The sequence below is a fragment of the Carya illinoinensis genome, chromosome 10 (genome assembly GCF_018687715.1).
Source record: "Carya illinoinensis cultivar Pawnee chromosome 10, C.illinoinensisPawnee_v1, whole genome shotgun sequence".
In the NCBI taxonomy this organism is placed as follows: Eukaryota; Viridiplantae; Streptophyta; class Magnoliopsida; order Fagales; family Juglandaceae; genus Carya; species Carya illinoinensis.
Genome location: NC_056761.1, coordinates 5,425,990 through 5,452,252, shown reverse-complemented (window position 1 = coordinate 5,452,252; position 26,263 = coordinate 5,425,990). Strand labels below are relative to the sequence as shown.

Below are 26,263 nucleotides of genomic sequence, written 5' to 3'. Positions count from 1 at the left end.
TGGGCAGTGCCGTTGGAACTTGGGCTGAGGTTGAGCATTTGTACAATAATGTCACTGATTGGTTAGTTCAATTCAAAAGGTTGGATTTTTAGTGCATTTGCTTCTGCTTTTGAGCATTGCATGGCAGGCCCGAGTTGATTCCCAGATTGCTCGATCAACCAAATGAACTCCTTTTCTCCATACGGGAGTTGATTCCGCTATCCCTCCAACCCAAGTCCCATCGTTTCCCTAATCTGCCGCAGTCACTAGTAGAAGATAACGACAAAGCAGGGAAAAGGTTCCCATTTTGCTAAATTTGCGGCTCAAAGCCAGGAGTTGCTTAATTAATAAGTCCTCCCAAGTTGGCGAGGTAGAAAGGCTTTCAAGTTTCTAATCATATTATCCGTAGCAAGTTTACGAGCGTCTTCTGCCAATTTTTCTGAACTGAACAATGGATTATCAACGGCAAGAGCAAGGTCTGGTCCAATTCATGCTATCAGTGATGGGTTTTTGTTGGCTTTCAGTCTCACAGATAGGACGAAGAATGAATAGTTGGAGATGAATTAAACTGCAAGTTTGCAGACAAAAGTCCGAAATATGATTAGATCAGCGTCATTGAATACTGGTAAGTTAACTAATTTAATATTCAAGTATGTCCATCTAGAGTATAGAAACCAAAGAGTGTGATGCCGAAGCTCTGAAACCCACCACAGGTAAACTACGTGTGCCTCGATGTAGAAAAGCTTGAAACCCATGAAAAAGTGTGCCAAATCTGGAGTCCTGTATTCAGGATAAGAAATATTTTGAACATTTGGATTCGAACAAAATAACCGACATCTTTCATTTTCAGAGCAGTTTTTAAATTTATCGAGAAATATGGAGTGAATCTTTCATCGAAATCCATTTGGGAAAATAAGCAAGAAATTGGAAAATCTGATATAATTAAGAAGAGTGAAACACCCATTAAACAAGATTATGTGCTGTAGCCTCTACATCTTTTATGGTACTGTTGAAACACCCATTAAACAAGATTATGTGCACCTTATTTTCGGTTACTCCTAGAATGTTCTGCTACTTGTCATTTTGTCTGGCCAATCCAGTGCATTTCAGACCTGGAATCTAACGACGATTGGGCGAGCAAGTCGTGATGCCTTTTGTTGTACTTTTCGTAACCTTCAGCGCAGACACATAGTTAGCGATAAACAGATGGACACAAGGACTTCCACGATGGTCCCGAAGTAGCAAATGGAGAGAGCGAGAGGGAGAGACCAGAGATAGAGAGAGAGAGAGAGATGGTGGAGAGTTCGGGTTGTAGGGAGTACGTGGGAGGCTTGGTCGTCGGAATCTCCACTGTCATCACCGGCCACCCCTTCGACACTGTCAAGGTAATTCTATACAGGCAGATATTTCATATTGGCATATAATGTACCGATACATTGCTATATCTGCTTCAACTTGTACCAAGCATTTTTCTTTAAATATTGTGAAACATTTCTTTAAGTATTGTAATTTCAGTCACACTGTTTTGAAGCTTTTCCTCCATGATCAATTCATGCATTAGGTGAAGCTGCAAAAGCACAACACCGAAGCTCATGGGATCACTTACAGGAATAGCTTAGATTGTACAGCCAGAATACTTAAGATCGAAGGAGTATGGTTCTTCAACTTGTTCTTCAAATGACAAAATTTAAGTTATATGATGATCTCCATATATGCATTTTAGGGTTCTTTAGTTAATTGTTTCAAATAGCAGCTGAAATGAACTATAGATAGTTACCTTCTACAATTTACAGAGTTACTGCTGGAAACACTTCTGAATACCCCCCGCGGGGCCCCTTTCTTTTCTCTTTAGTCCCGTCTGCAAGATTGGTGACGTTCACCTATTCTCACTGGAACCTTCCATGCACCTTCTAAAGTTCAATCGTCCTTTTGGTCTAAATACACGGGCTTAACCTCATAAGAATTAAGGTGCATGCTTCAAAGCTTTGTGATGGCCTAGGGAAGTTTGCGGAATGTCATGTCTTGCATTATGGAGGCAAAAGTGGAAGCTAAGCTATGATTGTCAGTTCAACATTGAGGCTAGGTGAGACTGAAATCAGTGTCCCTTTCGTAATTCACAATTAGCCTAATATCTAAAGACATTACAGTAAGGCAATGTATTGGATACTATCTTTCACATCAAGCGATTCCAATGTATTCTACAAACCTTTGGTCCCTTTTATATTGCAATCTATGCCAAAAAATTCATGAAGTGCAATGCTTCAAGTGTGGCCAACTTTTAAATTGCTCTAAACTATTAGAATATATATTGTCTTTGCTTCCAAGACCTATCTTGGGGGGAAGGAGTGGATCAAGGATGTGTAGCTACGATTTCAAATTTCCTCGGGTATTTTTTCCCAGGAGAAACTGAGTTAAACTTGTCCTTGATAGATTAAAGGACCTTACAGAGGGGCAACATCATCTTTTGAGGTTTCACTTCTTTTTGGCATTTATTCAATAACAAAGAAGTCACTACAGGTTTGCTTTTAAGTTTAGTTGGATTAAGCTTCATATTGATTTTATGTGTTACCAGTTTGTGTACAGATTTTATTTTATTTATTTATTTATTTATTTTCCTGGAGGGTCTTGCATTTGTTATGAAGTTAAAGAGACACATTTAATTTTTTGTCTTTGCTCTACTTATGAAGTGAGGTGTACAGAGTAGTGACCCACAACTCCAAGTAGTAAATTCTTTCTGCGGCTTACAGTGGAGCTCTAATCAGTTTTGTGGTGTCCATCGGAGCTGGTGAAAGTAAAGGGTAACGGAGCGTTTTCCAGATTTGCTCTATTGTTACTGATGCTACACGTGACACTCAGTTCTTCAGTGCAGGATGCAAATTCATGTCACGGACTCTGCGGTTTCTATAAGTCTAAAGAGATAAGTGTCTTGAGGAATAATCTCATATTGTCTGTAAATAAGGTTTAAGTATATTTATAAATAATGAACAACTCTCTCTTATTAAACCGGTTTAATGAGATGAATTAAGTTCACAAAATTTTTCATAATATTAGAGCCTGCTACAAGATGAATAGGATCTACACTACTAATTATCCCGTGACAAGGACAAAAATAAATAAATTACTAGCCTGCTGAAGGAGGATGTTAAGGAATAAATCACACATTGTCTATGTAGACGGTCTTGGACATATTTATAAGATTGAAATAAATATTTCTTTTTGAACCGATTTAATAAGAAGAGTTAGGTCCATATATTTCTTCAAAGCTCCTTAATTGTGCCATCAAAAAACATAAAAACTGTGGGGAGAAAATCCTCTGCATTTGACAACACTACAAGCCATGCAGCATTGTGGAAAGATTCTAATTGCGAACTTATTTATCGAGACACGCTAGATACATTGTTGATATGAAGCCTGCCACATTATACCTAGCATAAGAAAGCATTTATAATTTGACTTCTCTTTTTATAGCTAAAATAGATCTACAGAAGTTGTAGACAGCAGAACTTATTGAAATTTACGTAATTTCTTTCTGATTACTGGCATCTTTCGTGGAGGTATTCCGACATTGCTAGGAGAATCTTTCGGGAATGCGGTCTTTTTTATCGTTTATGAGTATGTCCGTTATTACATGCATTCACGACTAAAAGTATGACGTGGGATTGGGATTATGAGCGGTGGCCTTGGTGGCGTAGCTGTAAAGCCTCCTTGACCATTTCCCCATATATTTCAGTCTCTGTTCCACAACCATTCATATTGTGAAATTTCCCCCCACCCTTCTTCCAGTTTTGGTGTGCTGTTTTACCTTTGGATGGGGCAAAAACTATAATTGAGATTGACCCAGATAAAAGCACTTCAAGGAATCCTTTCCATATTTTGAGCTTCGTAATCCATCTTCCATTTCATGATAGCCATCAACGACAGCCTTCTTCTCTTTTTTCTATTTACAAAAAGGAAGAAAAGAGAACAAAAGCAGCCTTTCTTTTTGGGCATGGAGCCTAGAGGAGAGAAGTTGAATGGGTCTTCTGTTTTGGATTTACAGGAGGGCTGGACTTAAAAGGATGCTACGCAGGTCTGGGTCCTACCATGGTTCGGGCATTTCCTGCCAATGCAGCTGGAATCGTCACCTGGGAACTAGAAATAAAAGTTTAGGACAGGTTTGGCAAGTAAGATAAGAATTTTAAGTTGAGATGAAAGTTTAAAATATTATTTTTGAGTATTATTATTGTTTTGAAATTTGAAAAAGTTGAATTAGAATTCGAAGAAGTTAAATTATTTATTATATTTTGTATAAGAATTTGAAAAAATTGTAATGATAAGATGAGACTTTTGAGTTGAGATATATCTTCTAAACCTGCCCGTAGGCATCAAGCATGATTGAGCATGCATGGTCTTTCCAATTATGAAATTTTCCAATTTTCTCTTGCCATTTCCTATGGCGTCTCAATTAGAAAATTACTGACAATATTGCCAGATCCTGGTGTTGGGGTTTGCTCCTTTTGTCTTGCATGAGTTAGGAGTGAAGGAAGAGCAATGCCCCCAAGGCTTATAAAAGCAGACTAATCCTCATTGGTAAAGTGCACCAATCAAAAGTTTAGTTAAAAACTTTTGACTATAGTAAACTCTCTCTATTGACCTTTTTTGTAAAAAGGGAAAATGTGAGTTAAAGTTTTGATAGTTAAGAAGCTTTTGTGGTTGTCAAGGGATGAGAAGAGAAATTGTGTGATTGTAACAATTTTCACATAGTGGATTTTCTTCTCTGGGTCTAGTGATTTTTCTTCGGTTTTGGAGTTTTCACGTAAAATCTTATATTATTATTATTTCTCTATTTTTCTTGTTATTTCTGCAAATAGTAAATCTTAGGGAGGTGAATTTTAGAGGTCCAAATTTTCAAGAAGTGGTATAAGAGCTAGTTTCTTTTGATAGGGGTGGAGTTTTGGTGTGGTAAGGTGGATACGTACCATTTAAGGAGGTTTTGTCTAATAGATTAAAAATTTTAAGCGTGTCTATTGTGACCCTCCAATCTTTCCTTGGAACTTACTTAGTGAGGTACTATTCATTTTTACGGTAAAAATTCATTGAGGCAATGTCGGGATGTTTTGGAGAGTTGGATTACACAAGGTGTTGAATGGCAGATCAACCCCTGAAGTCATCAGTGATACTTGCGACTGGTGAAACGGCTAGTAGTAGGAGCAGGTTCAGCAAGTGGCTCCAAGTCAGTAAATAGAAATACTAGTATTGATGCTAATGTTGTCTCTCTCTATGAAAAATGGACATGTATATCCTTATGACATGTTGCTAATTTTCAAAGTTGTCATGATAGAGGATGTGTTAATATTAGCGGATCCGTAAGTTTGCACATAGGTATTGGTTTGGCATTGATGCAAAGTGTATTGGAAATTCATATCGATGGTTGATGAACTTTCAGGAAAGCTAAACGTGAAAGTTACACCATAATTTTCAACAATGTTATTTTCGACATGGGCCAAAGTAAAATGTTTGGAATTGTTTTATTCTGAGTGAATATGTTTTTATGGTGGAGTATGATAGCGGAAGTTATAGATTTTCATTGAGGTAGAGTTTGGTTGTGGAACCAATCAAAGTCGCAAAATAGAGATTGTTAGGATTTGTTCATTTTGTCCCACATTGTGAGTGAAGGAAGAGCAAGGGCCCAAGACCTATAAATGAGGCTAATTTTTCTTGGTAAAGTGTACTTGTTAGAAGTTTAGCTAAAAGGAGAAGAGGTAAGAGTTAAAATTTTGATAATGGGGAAGCTTTTGTGAGTGTAAAAGGGTGATGAGAGAAATTGTGTGATTGTAACAATTTTTTACATAGTAGATTTTCTTATCTAGGTCTGGTGGGTTTTTCCCGATTTAAGAGTTTACATGTAAAATCTTATATTATTATTATTTATCTATTTTTTTGTTATTCCTGCAAATGGTAGATTCTGCAGGGGTGAATTTAAGAGGTCCAAATTTCCAACACCTGGGACTACTGGTTGGCGAGCTACATGGGTTTACTTCTGCTTTTAAATTGGAGGGTGTGTACATGTTTGGGTCCAATGATTTTTTTTTTTTTTTTTTTGGCTGGGTATCGGTATCACAAAGCAACAAACAAGGAATGGTCATTTTAGACAAAATATGAGAAAGGCAACTCTTCTCGTGCTAATATATTATAACAGCATAAATGCATGTTTGCGTGCCATAGTGTTTGACGTACCACCCTGCTCCATGCAACTAAATATGTGTTTATTTCATAATCAAGACATATGACTGATGTCCACAGCCCTAAAGTACCAAAGAAAACTACCTGTAATGTCTACAACAAAGTTCACCACTAAAATGGGTAAGAAACTAAAATTCTAGGACACATGAATTTCATTTGGTGAAGCAGATGGAGAGGATTAGGGATGGTGAGTAATAATTTTGTGCCAAGAAGCTCGTTTAAAAGGAACAAACATAGAAACCTTATCCTAAAGGTTAGTCATTAATATTGAATAATTTGAGAATTTGAATTATTAGTGTATCATTGTAAAAACAGACTCAAGAGCATAAATGCATAGAGAATTGCCGATTAACAACTGACAGAAGAGAGAGAGCCCTTCACAATAGATCTTTGTACCTCTGATCTTGCAGCCTACAGTTAATCATCCTTTTCAATGTGAGCCTTCTCATGGACATCAGAAGAAATTTTCCGGCGCCTCTCATTGTGTCCGGCTAGCCGTTCCCGACAACTCCTCTTGTTTTCATCAAACTCCGATAACAAATGGAACCTGTAATGCACCATTATTTTCTAGAAAAGGTTATATTATTTATAAGTAAAGCAAAGTTTGTCCATCTTTTACTTCCTCGTTAGGTGGTATAACTCTTCTTATTTTCTTTAGCAATTATCACTAACTTCAAGGCAAAGAAATTAGAAGCAAACCTATCGGGAGTATTGCGTCTTTTGGCATATATATATCTACACCAATCCAGGAAATGCAAATAAAGCAGATATATGTGTGTAAATATAAATATATATGTATATGTTTTCTTGCAACATGCTGTAGTTTGTAAGCAATTAGGCAAAAACCAAAAACAAAAATACCATGTCTAAACACCTCTATGAGGGAGGGGACTCTCCCAAGATTGCCTATAAGAAAACTGAAAGGAGAAAATCAGATACTATATATGAAAAAGAGAGAAAAATAAGATGGGATTCAATTCTACTAGAGAAAATTCACCATAAATTGTCGTGTGCAAGCACATCACTCAAGCCATGCACGACAAGAATAATTCATGTCCTAATTAAGGTGGAATCACCTTAAAATTTACATTTCATGTTAAGATGAGATTACATCGACATGGTTTATTGCAATGCGTTTGAATGTGGCCGCATACGTACAAATGAACCGTCCTATTTAATTTTCTTCGTGTTCAAAAGCCCTTTGATCCTGTTAAAAGCTCTTGAAAAATGGAGATCAATCTATCATCCGGCAAATTATGAGGGAATACATTCCTTTCCATAGGACTTGTCACTAGACGGATTAATATCAAACATAATTAAAGCTAAAGATGAAGATTATGAGCTAGCAGATATTCATTCACATTCATCTGATCTTATCGAGAAAGGTTGGTTCAAAGCACATCTAGAAATATAGAAGAAATAATTTATATACAAGGATGATCATGAAGTAAGATCAGAGCTGGGTATGTTCAAGTCATCGGATCATAAGTTGTCAATCTACTTGAAAATTGAAAACACACATTTAAGCCTTTTAAGGCATTCAATATCGCATTCCACATGCCTTTTCTACAATGTTCACAGGTACAAGTATTATGGACACATCCCAACAATCACTGCATGTGACGCTTTCGTGGCTTGACCCTATGCAGGTCTGACTCTGGTATCATTTGTCGGAATGTGAGATGCCAACCTACCTAAAAATCAATTGGTATTAGAAAAGACGCATATTTTTTATTGTATTCGACTTACACTCATCTTTTTAGAGCTGTCATAAGAAACAATTTCTTGCACACCCTAAAAAGCCTTATAAAAAGATAGTGTGATACCGAGGATTTGGTCACTTCAGCCCAAAGAAGGCCATGGTCAAAAATGGGTTTTCACATGTATAAGTACGTAGACTGTAATTATGCTATGAGTGTACTAGCATACGGAAACTCGAAAGTATTGGATTTGAATCCATTGTTCGCATACGGAAACAATCTTTTTCCCCCATCACAAAAGGGAAAACAATGTATACTATGAGACTTAATTTGTGTAAAGTCGGTGAAGAGAAGTCGGAAGCTCCATGAGAAACTATAGAAACTCTGTCTGCCAAAATCTTTAGGACAGAGGTTTATCTACAATATGACATGAAACCGTTAATCAATTGAATATATATATATATATATTACTGTTACATAACACTTTTTATCCCTAGATTATCAGGTATTTTACATTATACATCATAGATTATCAAACTTATTCCTTATTAGTTTTAGTACTTACAAAAAAGCGATCAAAACTAATATATTACACCTTTTAATTATCAATGCAGTCAGGTAACACTTCTGTCAAGATTCAGTGACCAAGCTTACATATATGTCACATTATCTATTATTATTAATTATCTTAATGATTACATTTAGATGATTAATTTTTCTTATCAATTTGTGATAATTTGATGGTGTGATGCGCCATTTTAATGGTTTGAAATATAAAGTCATGTAAGCTAAAGGTAAATTGTAACTCATAAAATTAATCAAACATGCAAAGTATATATATATTGATGAGTTTTGCTACACATAAGCCCAAACACCACACATTTTTTTATTTATTTTTATTTTTTCCAAATTTTTTTGAGTTTATTTTTTTAAAACTAATTAAATTTTTTTACTCATTATCTATATACCAAACATTTGATAAAAGAAAAAAATTAAAAAAAAAAGTATGGTATGTGGTGTGTAGCTTATGCTTAGAATTTTTCTATATTGATGCGAAAGTTCTTTACAAAGACCACATGACTATCATGGGTCAAGCCTTCGTGCATGTAAAGAGAAGGAAGCTAGTAGACACTGACAAGTTTGCTAGGTCGATGATATAAGCGAGTGGTCAAGAATTTGAGAAGACCTTGATGTTGAATATGCACATATATATGCAGGCCAGGTGTCAATATGGTTTGTGGTAATTTTTTACTTGAACCAAACAAGGATAATTATGTGGCAATGTAGTGTATTTTCTCTTAGACCTATGTCTGATCATTTCATGATTTCAAACCATCCCCTATAGATTAAATTAAAGACCTCAAGATATATACGGAAGCACATATTCACACAGATTTCAAATTAGTTCTTAGGGTTAGGAAATCAAATTTATTTTTCACAGGCAAACAATTTCCTATAATAAGCTGAAAAAAAAATATTAAGGCTCATAATTCCTTTGAACTTTTTGTTACAAACTATTGCATATTGTGTTGTTAGAGTTTGGTTTGCATCCTGTTTAAAATAATCTTTTTTATTGGCACTGAGTGTCCAGGAACTACATCCCGACTAATTTATTGAATACATCATCTTTGAAAAATATATTCAACGAATTTTTAACAGGATGTAAGCCAAACTCGTGTTGTTACGCCATATGTATCAAATACACAAATTAATATAGATAAACCATGAAAATAAAATTGAAAAACGGTACTCTTTCTAAAAATAAAATGATACTAAAATTTATAATATACCAATTAGCATCACTTTAAGAATAAATAGCTGCCCATAATAGGACTTTCAGACACTCGAGACAATCAATATTACGATGATGCAAAGAATCCTAGTTTGCATGATAATCCTAGTTTGCATGACATCATGTGTCTATTAAACCTCATTATGGCGGCCAAAATGGACATCAGTGAACTTGCGTCAAGTGGTACGATTAGAAATCCTAAAGTTATAGGAAAAGATACCAGATCTGTACGTAGAAGGACCTATATATAGTCATTAATACTGGGGTATTTAAGATTAGAAAAACATACACTTTTCCTATGGCATGATTTGATACTTACAAAAGAAACATAAATATTGTAAATTAAATTGTCAATTCAACAATGTGAATGGTATGTCCTCACATGACTAAATTGTTTTAAAAAAAATAAAAAATACTAATAAGATTTAGCTCTGGGTTGTCATGCAACTTAATGGATAAGAACACTAGCTTTTTTTTAATAAAGAGGACTACACCCCAAATTTATTAAAGACCTTATTTATGACGGAAGAAAACCGTGTAAACAACTGGATATGTGGATATTAGAAACCAAACTCAGGTATCAAAATAAATCCAAACCATATTATAAACAACTCAGCCTAAAAAAATAAAATCAACAATTTCGAACATAAGGCAAACCCTATCTATCTGTATGAATTAGTCCTCGAAAATATCCCTGGTCAAAGGTATCACCAAAAAAGTCCAAGGAGCGCCCTTGAGCTCCTACCCAGAGATGTTTCTATTAAGAATCAATCTAGCTAATCAGTGGAGGACTTGAGGGCAGGAGAGGGCCACAAATCCCCCCAAAACTTTGGGATACAAAGTTTGAAAGGTGATAACTTTATCCTCTTTTATCTATTTAAAGATATTTCATTTCTTAATTTCATGTGTGTGACATTAACATATATAACATTGAAACACTCTCAGAAAGTAATTTGACTTTGTTGCTGACATCTTATAATGCATATTGAGGTTAGGGAACACATCAATAGCATATAATATATTAAACATATATTATTAAAACAATCAGAAGTCATATGTACATCACTAAGTATGAATGAGCGCTTAAACAGTTAGCTCTAAACACTTTGTTCAGGATCAAAAGTATAAATCTTACCTTTTTTTTTTCTCTCAATTTTCTCTCAACTAAGTATGTATACATTTCACAATGATCATTTCTTTTTTGCCTCTAATCTCACGGCAGTAAGTCAAGTGAAATTTAAGAAAACCCAGAACATATTCTTTTCTTCCCATGTGCAACTTCAATGAAGAAAACATACAAATCTGAGGACCAGCATAGCTGCATAAGGAAACAAAACTAAATGGCAACAATTGGAAAACTAGGGTTTCTAACCTGCTACATTGCTGGCAAAACCTTTTCTGGAGACCATGAAGATGGACAGCCGGAGCCTTAGCATGAAGTTCACAAACCTTATGACGCCGGTGGTACGGCTTGGCATCAGCGAAATCAGCATCGCAATTCTCCACCTGGCAAACAACGACCGGCGTTGACCCTCCACTGCCATAAGCTCTCGTGCTAGAGGAACTCATCATTTCTCTCTGCTTCTTCTTCTCGTCCTCTCCAAATCTTAAATTACCAACATCCTCCTCCTCCTCTTCCTCTTCCTCCACTGCCTTGCACTTGAAGCTCCTCTTTCCCTCAGCTCTGCGTGTTGCCATTTTTGCAAAACGAAGGAAGACAACCGAGGAAAGGAGATAAAGAAAGGATCGATGAAACTAGCTAGCTAGCAGTCAAGAGGAAGAAGACTACAACCCTTTGATAAAAAGATGAAAAAGGAGAAGAATTTAATGAGAGGACCACAAGCTCCATATTTTCCCCTTGCGAGCACATTACCAATCGGTCTGGACGTACAGTAGTAACATGAATAGTTTCACTTTATAGGGCTGCGCTACTATTATTTAGCTTTAACAATACCATATATCCGTATGTATGTATGTATTTATGTATTTATGCATATTTCTGTGGCGAAAGGTACTGAAGTTCTTTAATTTGCTTGGTACAGTGATTTAACATGCACCTCTCAGCCTCAGCCTACACATGCTGATTCATAGCGTCTGTCTCCATCGTTCGTACGACCATGTCTTGATGTCTTTCATCTTATTCTTCGGCCCTTTGTTTTTACATTGCAGATTTCGGAGGCAGCTAGCCAACTGGTTCGCAGCAAAGTGGCCAACTACATCCTCTCCATCATCTACTTTGGACCACGCCTATATATATATATATATATATATATATATTATCGTATTTATATTTTATTGGTCCCATCTCTTCAAGTGTACCAGACTCATGCTTCAACTAGGGTCTAGAAGATTCAAGATTTGGTCATACTGGTAAAATATATTAACCTGATGGGCTGAGATATTATCTGTGCATCAAAAACAGGTTTGATTACCTTTAAATTCCTTAGTTATAAATTTTTTAGGCGGAGGAGGGGAAGCATGATGTGAACAATTTCTTGCCTTCAAATCCCAAACTTCTCGAATGAACAATTGACATCTATATATAAATATATACATATACACACACACATGATGTATGTAAGTATGTCAGATTTTCTTTCATTGATGGTTCAGTACTGAATGAAGATAAACATATAGAATCATGGATATCAAAGGTGAGGCACCGACGTCTCTAATAGGGTTGGCAATTTGTGTTTATAGATCGTGTTTGTGTTGTGTCAAGTTATAAATATTTAACTATATACATCAATTTAAACCTAACCGATTAAGCTAAATGTGACAAATTTTTAAATCCTGACCTCATCTATTTAGATAACGTGTTGTGTCAAATCACCCGTTTTGACTCGTTTAATAATGAATTATAAATAAGTCAATACAACATGACCCATTTAAACTCGTTTCATATAAATGAGTTGAACTAATACACATAAATTATTTAATCTGATTAACATAATTTTACATAAAAGTTAAAATTTATGTTTATTAATTAATAGCAATAATATATAAATATATATAAAAGACTACCAACTAACCAAAAATATTAATATTTTTTTAATTTTTAATATATAATAAATCCAATATTATAACCCATACAAATAACAAATATGAGTATATGTATAGAATTGTAATTCTAACAATAAAAATATGAATAAACTAAATAGAGAAAATATATTTACAATTTTGAATTATATAATTACTGCGTAATTGTTTTGAAAAAAAGTAAATAAAATATAAAATTTACATAAAAAAATTAATTTTTTAATAATAAAACTTATTCTGTTTCAAGATAATTATATTACATTTACATATTTTATAATTATAGATAAAATTACTCTAATTCATCCGAATTGATCTAAACTGTAGCCATCAAATTTAAATTCGTTAATCTGGCGAGGTGTTGGTTACTACCCAAGTCTCCATCCCTCTCTGCCGTTACAAAATCAAGTAGGTCCCACAATCTGATCGGGAATTAAAACCATCCTTGGCAAGGGCGTCTCACCTCGGAAGGATCATCCGTACATGATTTATTCATAAAACAATAAATTCATGAAATACTTCCAAAACAATTACTATACCGACCAATATTATACAATTTCTCAATCTTCACACACCATTTTTTTTATTTTTTAAATTTTAATATTTTTTAAATATTTTTTTGAGTTTAATCTTTTTAAATTAATTCAATTATTTTATTCATTATTCATATATTAGATATTTGATAAAAAAATAATAATAAAAATTAAAATAAAAATGTGATGCTTGAAGATTGTGTGAATAGTAGAAAGTTGAATAGAATTTTTCTACTACCCCCTCCATCTCCTTTTCTAGTATTGTACTATTCTTACAAATTTGTTTTATTACTCAATTATTCTTTCTTATTTTTATTTTTGAATCTGAACTAAAAATTTTAGAACATCATATTCTTTAAATTAATTTTTTAATTAAATTATATAATTATATTGATTAATTGAATTTATTTTTTAAAAAATTACATAAAAAAGTCATGATCTGAATTCAAAAAGAACAAAATAATAATAACAATAAAAGTTATAAAGTGTATCCACCATCCATTATTGCCATTTTTTTTCTCATTGTTGACTCGTCTCAAATTCCAAAGTAGTATACACGGAATTTCAGATGGCTAAAAGCTTTCCAAAGTAGCATTTGGGCTTTCATGATCTATAAGACAGGGCCCGTGTGCTTTCCGATCGAATAATACAAGCCCAATAGCCCAGAGATTGTAACGGGCCATTAGACCAGATCAATCTGTTAATCTAGTAGGGCCAAGTTGTTTGCTAAACGGTGCACACTTAGGGACCACATCATGGACTAAATGCGGCTTGATTAATGGCTTTTTGGCAAGATATTTTTATAAATAATAATAATAATAAATTCAAGTTAAAAACAAAATTATTTGAGTTTGACCCCTAATCAACCATGATTATAAAATAAGGCTTTAGTTATCAATTGGTGGTCCCAATCCTACACGCAGGTTATCATGATGATGATGCCTAGGGCTTTGGGGTTTGGCATTTTTCTAATACGAGTCCCAACATTATCATAGTCACTTAAAATTGCAAAACCAAATAGGTATGGTATCGTGCCTATGATACTACAAAAAAAAGTAGATTTTTGTGATCAAAATTTAATGATTAAAATAATTATTTTTCATAATTTTTATAAGAAATAATCCTTTTAATCACTAAAATTTGATTATAAAAATCTACTTCTCTTGTAGTGACATGCTAAAAAATTAAATATTTAAAAATAAAAAAACGTGTTCCACTCTGGTCCGTCCATGGTGGGATCGATGCGGCCAGCATCACTCTAACTATCATTTTCAGGGTGAAAAAACTAATAAGTATTTTTGTGTTATATTATAAGTAATATCATATATAATTATAAATTGTGTAATTATTATATATTTTTTAAATAAAATTGAGTCAATTAGTAAAAAATTAATTTTATTAAAAAGAGACCTATCTAATTTATGTCTGCATTTATCTTCGCTTTTAATCCTGAATTATTGCTGTTCTTTCCATTAATTAGTGTATAGGGTCGAGTTGTTTTGGAGCGACTACTTTATCATGAATACTTTGATACTTGAATAATTGAATTTGGGTACTGAAATAGTATTTTGAATGGTTTTTATTTATTTATTTAGTAATTAAAGAAATATTTTTTTATAATATTTTAAATTTTTTATTTTAAAAAGATATTTAAAAATTTAAATTAAAAAATTAAAAAAAAAAACATTTTGAACTTATTTGATGTTTACGAACTGCATCATTCGGTAGATGTAGCACACTCTTCCTGAAATCTTTCAGGACTTCGAAATCTGCGCATATATGTCCAATTAGGAGGTGTACAGTGTACTACTCCTCCCTCTTAATAAGTGCGTGCGTGGTAGTCTGGGCCACACGTACGTACGGAAAAATAAGCCTCTGGAATTCAAATGGGGGAGGTCTTTAAATATAAGAAAATATTTTTATACAGATTTTATAAAAATAAATAAATATATTAATATAATTTGATGTAATATAATAAATCTAATATATTATAAGAAATTATATCGATATATGAATTTATATATATTTATTAAAAAAAAAATTTATAGTTATAATATTTCATCGCTTGGCATTAGTGTTAGGATTTAGGCGTACGTACACTTTGATAATTATGAAATACAAAGTTAATTTCTTATATTTATTTATTGTATTAATAATTGTGAAATGAAAAATTAATTATTTGCTTAATATTCTAATTTCTGATCAAATCCGATCTCTATGCTAATTTTACTTTTTCAAAGTGTGTATGGCTACTATTTGCCTCATGACCTGCATGGGCTGCTACAAATTGTAGGACCGAAGTCTCTGTTTTGGGCTAGTCGGTACTGCCTGAGATTTTCAACCCATGCATATATAAATGCTTGATTAGCGCTTATGTTTTTCAATATTTGGCTTTTAAGTTCTATTGTAAGAGTCAAATATTCCAAACTTCAGTGACCTCAATTCATTAGCTGAATTAAGTATAACTATTTCTGTCTCCCGATCTATAAAAATTTCCTATAAAAAATGAGTACTTTTGATTAATGACGATGAACGTTGAACTCTCTCTCTCTCTCTCTCTCTCTCTCTCTCTCTCTCTCTCTCTATAGATATATATATATATATATATCTACTAGTAGTTATCCAATGAACTCTTTATGGCGGAGTAGTACTTGTGTGATTTTCTCCCTTTGAAAGCTATCATTGCCGACCCTAATTAAGCTCTTCCATGCTTTTTGAATGTGAGTCTTCAAATTTGATAAGGCAAGCTTCTCTTGTTTGTTCATTTGTAGCATAAGTTATGCACACGAGTTCGGTCTCGAGAAGAACAATTTTTTAAAAAAAAAAATTGTGATATTTTTCATTCATTTTTTTTATATTCTTAAATATTTTTTTAAAAAAATTACAATATCACTAAAAAAACATATTTCCTTAATCACTAAGTAAAAAAAAATAAAAATAAAAAATTATCAGGACACTTTATCGAGACATAAAGCATTTCTCTATATACAATATTCCACTATGATAACCATATATATATATATATATATATATAATATGGTCGACCAAAAATCTAGCTCGATGGTTGAGGACTGCGGACATGAGTATTGGACAAGGTTAATTATGAAAATATTATATATAATTCAGAGAAGATCTCTTAATAATATTTGCTTGTAGATATGAAGTTGACGGCTTGAGAGACCCATCTTACCACCATAGCATTTTCATATTATTTTTCTCCTCATTCTCAGAATATAATAATCACGTCCTTTCATAAATATATAATTTTTTTTTTAATTTTTTAGATTATCGATAAGGCCGTGGAAAAGACTCAAATTAAAGAACTCCATTTCTCATGAGTTTCTATATTCTTATAGACCTTTGAGTCTTTCAAGATTTGGACTATCTCTGAGAAAAACTATATAATTTGTTTACGGCTGCATACGCAATTATAATAACAACAGGAATCGGCCCTCTCAACATTCTCAAGGTCCCACAGGACCGGCGCCATTTGAAACTTCCAAAAGCAACAGTCCAGATCAGCTGCTAGCGTCCAACCATATATACATTGTGAAGGCATGCGTTTGATTCTCCAATTAAAAGACCACATATGAACATGACAACCTCGCTAGAATTTTCCATTCTCACTGCTCCTTCTGGGACATTTCCCAGGTTTGACTCTCTTGTCAATTTCTGTTCATTATCATGTTTCAGTGGCACAATCATCAATAATGCCACAGCCCATGCATGCACAGGCCAGGATCATAGCCTTCAATCATATTGATGATATTCATGATTATCAATATTAAAATACGTTCTAATTTAATGATGTATATGATGTCATTAAATAGAATTTTACATTTAAAATTGACATAATTTTATATGATATATTAGATGATCTACTTTATAATATAGGTTACGTATTATATTAATTTACGAATTTACTTTTAGGAAAGACTACAATATTTCTCATTCATTAATATCCTTTTTGTTAATGGCAGGATCAATCATGCAGATACTGAAAACTTGTTGGTCATGAGTATCAATTTGCCAGAGAAAAGAAGCATGATTGTCTGCATGTGGATGTGGAAGCTTTGCGGGTCTTTATTGCTATGTTGCCTTTGCAGTTTGAAGTACTGGACCCTTCAAATTATATATACAACAAACATCATATGGTCCACGGTCTTTTTTTTTTTTTTTTTTTTTTCTCTCTCTCTCTCGATTTACGAGCAGCCCCCCCTACACGATATAGAATTGTATTCATGACAGATCATTCATGTATAGTGGCCGCTAATGGGAACGTAAAATGGCTCCAAATTATTAATAAGTAGAACTGCATGCCATCTTTGAAATATGCATCATGAGATTTGTCTGCTTGGGCTGTAGTGAACGACAGCATGTGTTTCTTCCACTTGACAAGCTATTTTGGTCTTTTCTAACAGCCCATCGCCACGTAATTCATACAACATCACGTATAGGTAGTACATCCGGCAGGTACATGATGGATAAGTCTGCGATAAATATATGGCCATCGATCGAAAGAAGCCATTATTCACATTTTCCATTAATATCTGAAATTACCAGAACCCCTTGCCCACTGTATAAAAAATGAATATTTATGACGAGTTTTAGGATGAGAATGATTATTTGTGATTAGAATAAATCAATTTTAACAAAATATAATCATTTTAATAAAAAATAAATAGTCTTCGGCGGCCTTTGTTTATTCAACAAAGTTATGCATGTATTAAGTGATCATCTTATAAAAAAGTAGATCACAGTTTAAAAAGGTGTAAAAAAGCTGTTGTTTATTAGTGGAATTAACTTTTTACAGATAATTTATGTGAGATTTGTTTATTTGAAGCTTGTAATTAGTATTGCTCTAAAAATATATAGCTTTTGAGAGGCAATAATATTATCTTCTTAACACTGTAAGCGGCGGGAATGAAAAGAAGCCATACTAAATGTAGAGTGAATCTTTGTCTCTGCACATTGTTTTTGGGTGCAATATGGTCAGCCTTTGATGGATACAGTTGGCTTGGATTAGATGCTTTGGTCTGGTCCCCCTAAGCTAGGCCCCAAACTCTCTCTCTCTCTCTCTCTCTCTCTCTCTCTCTCTCTCTCTCAAATTGCAGACTTATTACCTTTATCGTGCACGTTGGGTTTCTTTCATGCTTGCAAAATTGGAATCTCTTGCTCGGTGGTGGTGGGGTGGTGACTGGTGTGGGTGGATAGGGCCCACCTGCACCTCCACATCCACGTCTGAAAAATTGACTCACTCCAATGCCAATATGCCTCCCTAACCTCATTTACACTAAGCAGCATTTATAATTACAAAAAAATTAGGTTAACTTGACCAGAAGAGTACCCTGTTTTGGATATGCATTGAATGGACTACTCGAATCGTTCCTTTGCATCTTTCGCACTGTCACTTGGCCCCAGTCGACCCCTTCCTTTGCAGGAATTATAAGGAATAGCAATATTTGTTGTTTCCATAATCGTAACCAGTTGTTGTTACTAAGTACTGAGTCCTCCTACGCCCCCTATAGATCTCTTCATATTAGGTGTACAAGCATCATGTCTCTGCAAGCTGATCAATATGATCCAACATGCTAATAAATTATATACTTTAAAACCTGCTGCAAGTTTACATATTATACACTTCTCCACACTTCAATTAAGAATAGTAAAATCTCATGTTCTTTGTAAAGAGCAATCTGTCAGTTAATATTTTTGTTACAATTTAATTATAAAGATCAAGTTAAAGCTCAACAAGCAGACCATCAGAGGTGATCTGTGGAAGAATAATGATGTGATTTAGGGTGGAGGAGAAGATCCCTTGGGGGACTACAAAATCCGTTTGTTCCCCAAACTGTTCTTCGCTTTTTCTTCTTTTTCCCAGCAGCTGAGCTGCCCACCACATGGTTCTGCGCCTCAGGGCTCCACTCTCTCTCTCTCCCCCAGAAGCCATTAACGGTTTCTTTTTCCCTTATATTTAATTGGTTTGTCATTTTTTTTTTAACAGGCCAAACTGGGTGAAAGAATCAGACACATGCAGAAAGACTAGCTAGCCATTGCCAAACAGAGCGAGGTTTTCCTATGTTTTCCATCTGAGATGTGGACTGCCACTTGGGGATACATCTAGATCTGTCTTTTCGTTTTGGAAATTTTGCAGTCAATTATAACAAAAAATGAAGTCTCTCTTTAGCTTTCTTCTTCTTCAGCCTCCAGCTCGTCTCCGCCCTAATAGTCATCTTATGTAATATTGTTAAGTAAAAGTATCATACACCTGCATCGATATTAGTCCAAAGGCGACATAGTGCGTACCGTAAACAAATTCATCTTTAAATCCATAGTGCAAAAGCTGCTCAATTTGATTCTCTCTCTCTCTCTCTCTCTCTCATAAACGGATCATGATCTCATGTCTAATCTATATAACCTATAATTTATGGGAATCTAAACCATTTAAATTGTTTATCCTTAATTAAACCTTGTACAAATTGTTTAAATATTATTTATTCAAATGGCACGGGTGTTCGAGAATAAAATCCCGACTAATATCAAGGATGTACAACTCTTCGAAAAGGGGGAATGCAATATACCCTATAATAAGGATAATGATAGGTGATATATGACATTTTACATTATTGAAATAGATAAGTTCTTAATTACTCTTTATAATATTTTAATATAACTCTAATTATATTATTAACTAATATTTTAGAGTATAAAACATGTAGTTTAGACCTTTTATTAGAATCACATTACAAGGAATTTCTCTCGAGTTAAAAGATTAGTTAATAATATTTTCATTAAAATTCTTTTAAAACAGTTATATTTAGTCATCTCTAACGTATTTTTTCTACAAATTCGGTGAACATCAAATAAATACGGTAAAGCTGCATGCATGGGTCTCGATCGTCCTGTGATAATTGATGATAAAGCTAACACTTTATTGTGACGGTGAAATAAGGGTACAGTACTGAAGAATGGTAGAATCAAGCACAGAAAGAAGATTAATTGGGGTTAGATCACAATGAGTTAAAGAGAGCCAAAAATAATTGAAATGGGTGGTCATGTAGAATATATGATGATGAGCGAATAAATAAAGTAGAAGTGGGATTTGCCGTGTGTGAATGCATCGGGTATTGAGCTAGAGCTAGCTAGTTCTTAGGGATTCCCTCTCTTCTTATCCATCGACATCTCAATCTGTACAAAGGAATTTTACGACGTAGTGATGCGGATATGTGTAGTCAGTCTCTCACGTATATTAATGCTTTTTCTTTCTTTCTTGAACTTCTCCCCAAGATTCATCTCTAATGTTACTTTATCTCCCCGTCTTTTTCTTGAATTTCGAATGTCTATATTCTTTTCATTATTCAAATCCTCTTAAAATAATGATGATCTACTCAAATTCGATTTTGGACCAGCGCCCATCACGTGAAATTAGGTTAAAAAAATTGTAGTTGCAAAGTAATTACTAATTAATCTATCTCTCCCCCCCGGGCTTGATCTCGTACTCGTAATATTTCAACCCCGGCAAGAAAGACTCACGTCCCCACCTGCTCTTTGTCTATTTACTCTTTGTTTCAACGATTCCTTTGCGAGATCAGAAAATGTTGGGTAACTGTGAGAAGATGGTAGTCATCCCTCCAACTACAAACGAATGGTCACAGGTTACTCTCTCTCTCTGCCACCGTTTCTCTTTCTCTCTCTCTCTCTCTCAATTATTAGACAGAACATGACCCCTACCCTCATTTTTGTTGCTATGCTTTTGGAAGAGAATATGTCTCCTGTGTGGTTATTTTACCCTAAAACGCTACTTCAAGCTCTCTCTTTTCTTTTTCCCTGTGCAGAATCAAATAGATGATCGAAACGGCTTGATGGCTTCTACGGGTAGGGTGATGGAAAAACTAGTTCTAGACCAACCACAACAGCAGCAACAGCAGCAAGCCCTCAGGTGTCCTCGCTGCGATTCATCTAACACAAAGTTCTGTTACTACAATAACTACAGCTTGTCTCAGCCTAGGCACTTCTGCAAGGCCTGCAAGCGGTACTGGACAAGAGGTGGTACCCTGAGAAACGTTCCTGTAGGCGGTGGGTGCAGGAAAAACAAGCGCGTGAAGAGGCCTGCAGCTTCTGCCACTGATGGCACTTCTTCTTCAGCTCATAGTGCAAATCCAGATCCTCCATCTCAACCACACATTGATATATCTTCAACTACAACAAATCATATCAATCCTTTGTTTTATGGGTTAGCCCGTAACCCTTCTGATATGAGTCTTCCATTTTCCAGATTCAATCCCGGAGTTTCCAACGTGGAAACTGTTTCTGGTAATTATGATCTCCAGCCCCAGCTGAGTGCTCTTGGACTAGGGTTTTCCTCTGGAATTATGTCTAATGATATTGCTGGTGAGAATCATGATTACCGAAATGGGTTTAATCGTGCTAAGAAAATCCAAGATGTGGTTACATCAAACTCGCTCCTCTCAAGTTATTCCATCTTCGGCTCCTCAGCTTCTGCTACTACCACTACTCCAACCATCGCTTCCCTGCTTGCCTCTAGCTTTCAGCAACAAAATTTCGTCAATGATGGTATCAAAGACACTCGCGCACCCAATCATTTCCAAAGCTCAGCGCCATTTGGAGGCTTGCAAATAGTGGGTAATAATGAAGCTCATCAGATTGCCATGAGAGAAGTGAAAGTAGAAAACGGCCAACACAGGTTGAATTGGAATGGTTCTTGCCAGAACCAAATGGAGCAAATCAATCTGTCGGATCCTTCCTTTTACTGGAATGCAACCAATATTGGTGGTTGGAATGATCCGGGAAACATCGGGTCTTCCGTCACTTCTCTGATCTAGCATAACCAAAAATCATTTTCCATTTGTCTCCCTCCTTTTTAGTCATCTTATCTGGGTCATTGCTGGTTACTTAGGTTTCTGTTGATTACTCCTGTTTTTTAGTGAATTTTTATGGTCACAGTGGAGCGGGTTTCAAAAGCAAAGTTTGAAAAAAAAAAAAAAGAAAAGGAAAAAAAAAGAAAAAGGAGCAAGATATTTCATTGAAGCAAAGTTGAGAGGAGCTTGGATCGGAGCGATCATGTCAGCAGCAAAAGATCAGCCTGTTAGTTTTATTATCAAGGTTGAGTCGACTCACTAATATTTGCGCTGAGAGGAACCTCGGATCCTGATCTTCATCTCATCGACTTGGGTATAACCATCATCGTCACAATTACTTACGTACGCAGTACTATGGAAGGTTAGTTTTAGTTGAAAATATTGAGGATCCTTCGGAGAAGAAACTTCCGAGCTTAGAAAGTTCGACTTTATTGTATATATCATGACCATGTCTTTTTTTTTCCTACTATCTATTTGTTGCTAGATGGGGTCGGGGGTATATGTTGCAGTCCTCAATGAAGATCATCTGAGGAACTAATTATATTTTTTTTCACTTAATTTTATCTTTTTTTTCCCTTCTTTGAAGTGTTTATGGGGAAGGGTGGGTATAATATGGTATAGAAAGAGAGGGAGATTTGTTGTTTCAATGTGACCAGTTAGTGTATGTGCTTGGTATTGGTATGTTGCTTTACAATGTTGTTTTGATGTTGTTTATTTGGTAAGGAAGTACTGTTCTTTTGGTAAAGAATGCTTATATTTTCAAGTGGAAACTAATTAAGCATTCCTAATATGTATGGATCATGTATTAGTACGCTTATGCATGTCCGAGAGCTAGGGAAATCTTGGTCATGCAGTGATAACTCATTCTACTATTTAGAGCTGCAATCTATTCTCTGATATACCTATATTCAGATCAGTTTGGAGGGGACTCAGGAGAGGGCCGGGGATACTTTAGTTCAGGATGCTAGCTAGTTACCTGGTGAAGAAGATTTGGTCTCGAAAGATTCAAATGGGACTTGGTGTGGGGAGACTGCATCTGGAGTTGAGTCCATTCTCAAACAGTATCATCAATCAATCTGCTCGATCCATCTTAATAATATCTAAGCATGCAGGAAATTAAGCCAATTAGTATTACCTAGTAGGCAACCAACCATTAAGGAATTTGCATGCATGCCTCATCAAGCCATGAACTTTATCTTCCTCACTCAAATCTCTGATATCGATCTCCTCAGGACTACTCCTGTACGTGCACAAGTTGTCCGATCGAGTACCACATGCATGTATTAAAAACGAGTCTTTGATATCATTTGTAAAAGGAAAAATCTAAAACGTATACATTGATCGATAAAGTAAGAACATCTGATCTCTTCGATCTGCACATTATAGAATTCTATTTCAGCACCATTTTATGAACTGCATTGCATAAACAGAAACTAAATTTGTTCCAAACAATAATGTTTGAGGATATATATATATATATATATAGAGTCGTTACCTCGGAGCTAGGAAACAACTTTTAAGTTTTTAGTACCGCACTACTTAATCATCAGCTGATTTCTCCGAGTCTTCAGTGGTAAAGAGCCTGTGCATGGCTGCCCATTAATTCCCTAATCTTCATTAATGCCTTTAATTTTCATCGTACTATTAATTTTCCTATTATCTAGCTCCCTGCTGAATAGATAACTACTCGTACGTAGCAATTGATCCTAGCTCCGCAGTAGCTAGGTACGATTTATAGAGTTTAGGGGGAGAGCATAATTGCAAACATGGGTTTTAATTTCCTGTTCTTTTTGCTCAACAATATGAAGAGAAAAATCTAGCTAGGGTTGAGAGGGTCCCTCTAAGAAAATTGTTATTTCATACGAAAATAATTATTTTTTATCAAAATAAATATGTCTTCATTATAAATAGTAATTCTGATCGCCCGTTAATTGTTGCACATATTATTGTTGCATGACAAATTACCACTTAATTTGACAGTACTTTGACCATGTTCAAAGTTACCTAACTTGTTATCATTGGAAAACTCGTAGAAAGTGTCGAATGTCACATGTATATTAAGACATGATCTAACGGTCCTAGTTGACCCCATGCATGCATAGGGAGTTGAAAAATTCAAACTAGCGTTTGATTCATACAATTTCATAGTAATTGTCCAATTGTTACGTACGCCAATATCATTGGCCCTGCATGGCCTAGCTAGTGCATGGCACCTTCTTAGCATGGGACGGTGTGGGCCACCCATGAGTCATGTCGAATGTCCCTAGCTAGCTAGCTAACCCCAATTGCCTAGAAAGATATATTTCGAATAATTGTGATCACGATATTAAGTTATGGGCTTTGCTACACGCAGTCGGGAAACGCAGTCGGCGTGCAATCAGCTGTACGGAATGAATAAAAAAAAATTATAAAAAAATTATTTTATATTCAGGGGGACCTGCATGAATTATAAAAAGCTATAAAAATAATTTTTTCTTTTCATGTAGGTCCTGTATTAATTTTTTTTTTACAGCCGACTGCACGCCGACTGCATTTCCCGACTGCACAAATCATTTCTGTTAAGTTATATCTATTTTTTTCCGACTAATTAGCTGCTAGCTAGCTATACGACTGGCCTACTCGACCTAAACTGCCATATTATATTAATGTGATTGCATGTCGTTTAATTAATTTCTATATGGAAATGAAAGCAGCACTATCGCGAGACCACGAAACTTTGTGACAATGCGCGCGCGCGCGCATATATATATATATATATATATATAAACAAATTATCAGCATGAATTTACGTACGAATTGAAGTAGTGGGAGTCACCATCAACACAAACATCATAGGCAAACACCATCATTTCCTCTATTTCCCGTTAGTGATTCCAACTCACGACGAAATCTTCCATCTTAAGTTAGTAGCCATGTCAAATAATTAAACCACTATCTTGTGATCAGTACAATATTCTATGCAAATATTGAAAGTTCTCGATCTAATGTTTTAGATCTAAATCTGGCTCATCCCAACGTACGTAAGCATTTATCTGATCTTTTTTCCCTAGCAAAAGTGCAATTAATTCGGCCTGAGGCCCAAGTGCTTAATGGGTCTACTGCCTGAGGCCCAAGTGCTTAATGTGGGCCTTATATATACATATATGAGTACTGACGAGGTCTTGAAAACAGAAGATATAATATTTTTCTAAATGTGTCGTAATAATGTTAAGTATTATATATATTATCCTAGAACTCACAGAAAACTCACATTCGATGAGCCAAATGAAAGACGACAAGTAGCCCGATAGGCGAGAAAATAGGCCAGACGTCATGAGGATTTTTTTTAATAATATTAAGTAATTCAATAACTGGATTATTGGTGCATGTTGGCGATGACACATCCCCACAAATACAACCATTGGCGTCAAACCTTTGCTTACAAGCATGCACAGATACGCGCGCGCGCACATATATATATATATATATATATATAACGGCGTCAAAGCTTTGCTCACAAGCAAACGCCAACACACGAATGTTTGAGGCCCCCTCTCTTATTAATTGGCATTTAAAAAAAAAAAAAAAACCTCTCTCTTTCAACAGTACCATCGTATGTACTTCAAAATTTTGAGCTAAAACATGGGTCATTTGGTTGACAATCAAACAAGATGACAATAAACTGAAAGTAGGAACTCGAAATCATGATGTTTTCTTTACCACCAGCCACCTTAATTCGATCGTTTATAGTCAAAACATGCAGTAACGTCTAAAGTTTCTAAATCATTCTAACAACTCCGAAGGAAAATGCCAAGGACATCACATAAGGTGGCAAATTATTCCACGTTCGTGCATTGATCATACAAATTAAAGAGAAAGGGTAGAACAAAAAACCAATTTGTCCCAAGGAAGTGCTGAAATCTAAAGACTCACTGACCAAAGATTTTGGTGAAACGGGGCCTACCTTTCCATATCGATGGGATGTTTGATGGAAAGTAGGAACCACCGTTTCAGCTGCATTGATGCTAATGATACACTCGAAAGAAGATAAAAAGGGTCCCCCACACGCACTCCAAAATCATGGACATGTAGATCATGTGGTGGTAAAGCCAGACACTGGATTGTTCCTCCTGCATGCTTGTC

At 35.0% G+C, this 26,263-nt stretch overlaps 2 protein-coding genes and 1 long non-coding RNA gene across 8 annotated transcripts; 2 read left to right on the top strand and 1 right to left on the bottom strand.

Annotated features, from left to right (window-relative positions):
- Positions 1 to 519: 519 nt before the first annotated feature.
- On the bottom strand, positions 520 to 11,597 carry LOC122279050 (squamosa promoter-binding protein 1-like). Of its 4 annotated transcripts, XR_006229433.1 has the most exons (4): positions 11,066 to 11,597; positions 6,598 to 6,748; positions 688 to 759; positions 520 to 547 (listed from the first exon to the last, which is right to left on the bottom strand). XR_006229433.1 is itself a non-coding variant. In XM_043089362.1 (3 exons), the coding sequence occupies exons 1-2, from the start codon at positions 11,389 to 11,391 to the stop codon at positions 6,619 to 6,621; spliced, it is 456 nt and encodes a 151-aa protein (XP_042945296.1). In that variant the 5' UTR covers positions 11,392 to 11,597; the 3' UTR covers positions 520 to 759; positions 6,598 to 6,618. The 4 variants fall into 4 exon arrangements, 3 of the variants coding, with proteins under 3 accessions (XP_042945296.1, XP_042945294.1, XP_042945295.1); XM_043089362.1 differs by having other exon boundaries at positions 520 to 759; XM_043089360.1 differs by lacking the exons at positions 520 to 547; positions 688 to 759 and adding an exon at positions 3,820 to 4,110.
- LOC122279051 lies at positions 713 to 6,194 on the top strand. 3 transcript variants are annotated; one of them, XR_006229436.1, is made up of 4 exons: positions 713 to 1,364; positions 1,541 to 1,630; positions 1,832 to 2,062; positions 2,667 to 6,194. It is a non-coding gene; the product is annotated as an uncharacterized LOC122279051 (long non-coding RNA). The 3 variants fall into 3 exon arrangements; XR_006229434.1 differs by having other exon boundaries at positions 1,773 to 2,062; XR_006229435.1 differs by lacking the exon at positions 1,832 to 2,062 and having other exon boundaries at positions 843 to 1,364.
- A 9,146-nt stretch (positions 11,598 to 20,743) lies between the features above and the next one.
- On the top strand, positions 20,744 to 22,929 carry LOC122279427 (dof zinc finger protein DOF1.4-like). Its single transcript, XM_043090085.1, has 2 exons — positions 20,744 to 20,917; positions 21,098 to 22,929. The coding sequence occupies exons 1-2, from the start codon at positions 20,858 to 20,860 to the stop codon at positions 22,103 to 22,105; spliced, it is 1,068 nt and encodes a 355-aa protein (XP_042946019.1). The 5' UTR covers positions 20,744 to 20,857; the 3' UTR covers positions 22,106 to 22,929.
- Positions 22,930 to 26,263: the final 3,334 nt, after the last annotated feature.

What these genes read in the sequence shown, in the direction of transcription:
- LOC122279427 (XM_043090085.1), top strand. Translation starts at nt 20,858, where the DNA reads ATGTTGGGTAACTGTGAGAAGATGGTAGTCATCCCTCCAACTACAAAC. An exon ending in CTACAAACGAATGGTCACAG is followed by an intron (nt 20,918 to 21,097) that starts GTTACTCTCTCT and finishes TTCCCTGTGCAG; the next exon opens with AATCAAATAGATGATCGAAA.
- LOC122279050 (XM_043089362.1), bottom strand. Translation starts at nt 11,391, where the DNA reads ATGGCAACACGCAGAGCTGAGGGAAAGAGGAGCTTCAAGTGCAAGGCA. An exon ending in TTTTGCCAGCAATGTAGCAG is followed by an intron (nt 6,749 to 11,065) that starts GTTAGAAACCCT and finishes GGTGCATTACAG; the next exon opens with GTTCCATTTGTTATCGGAGT.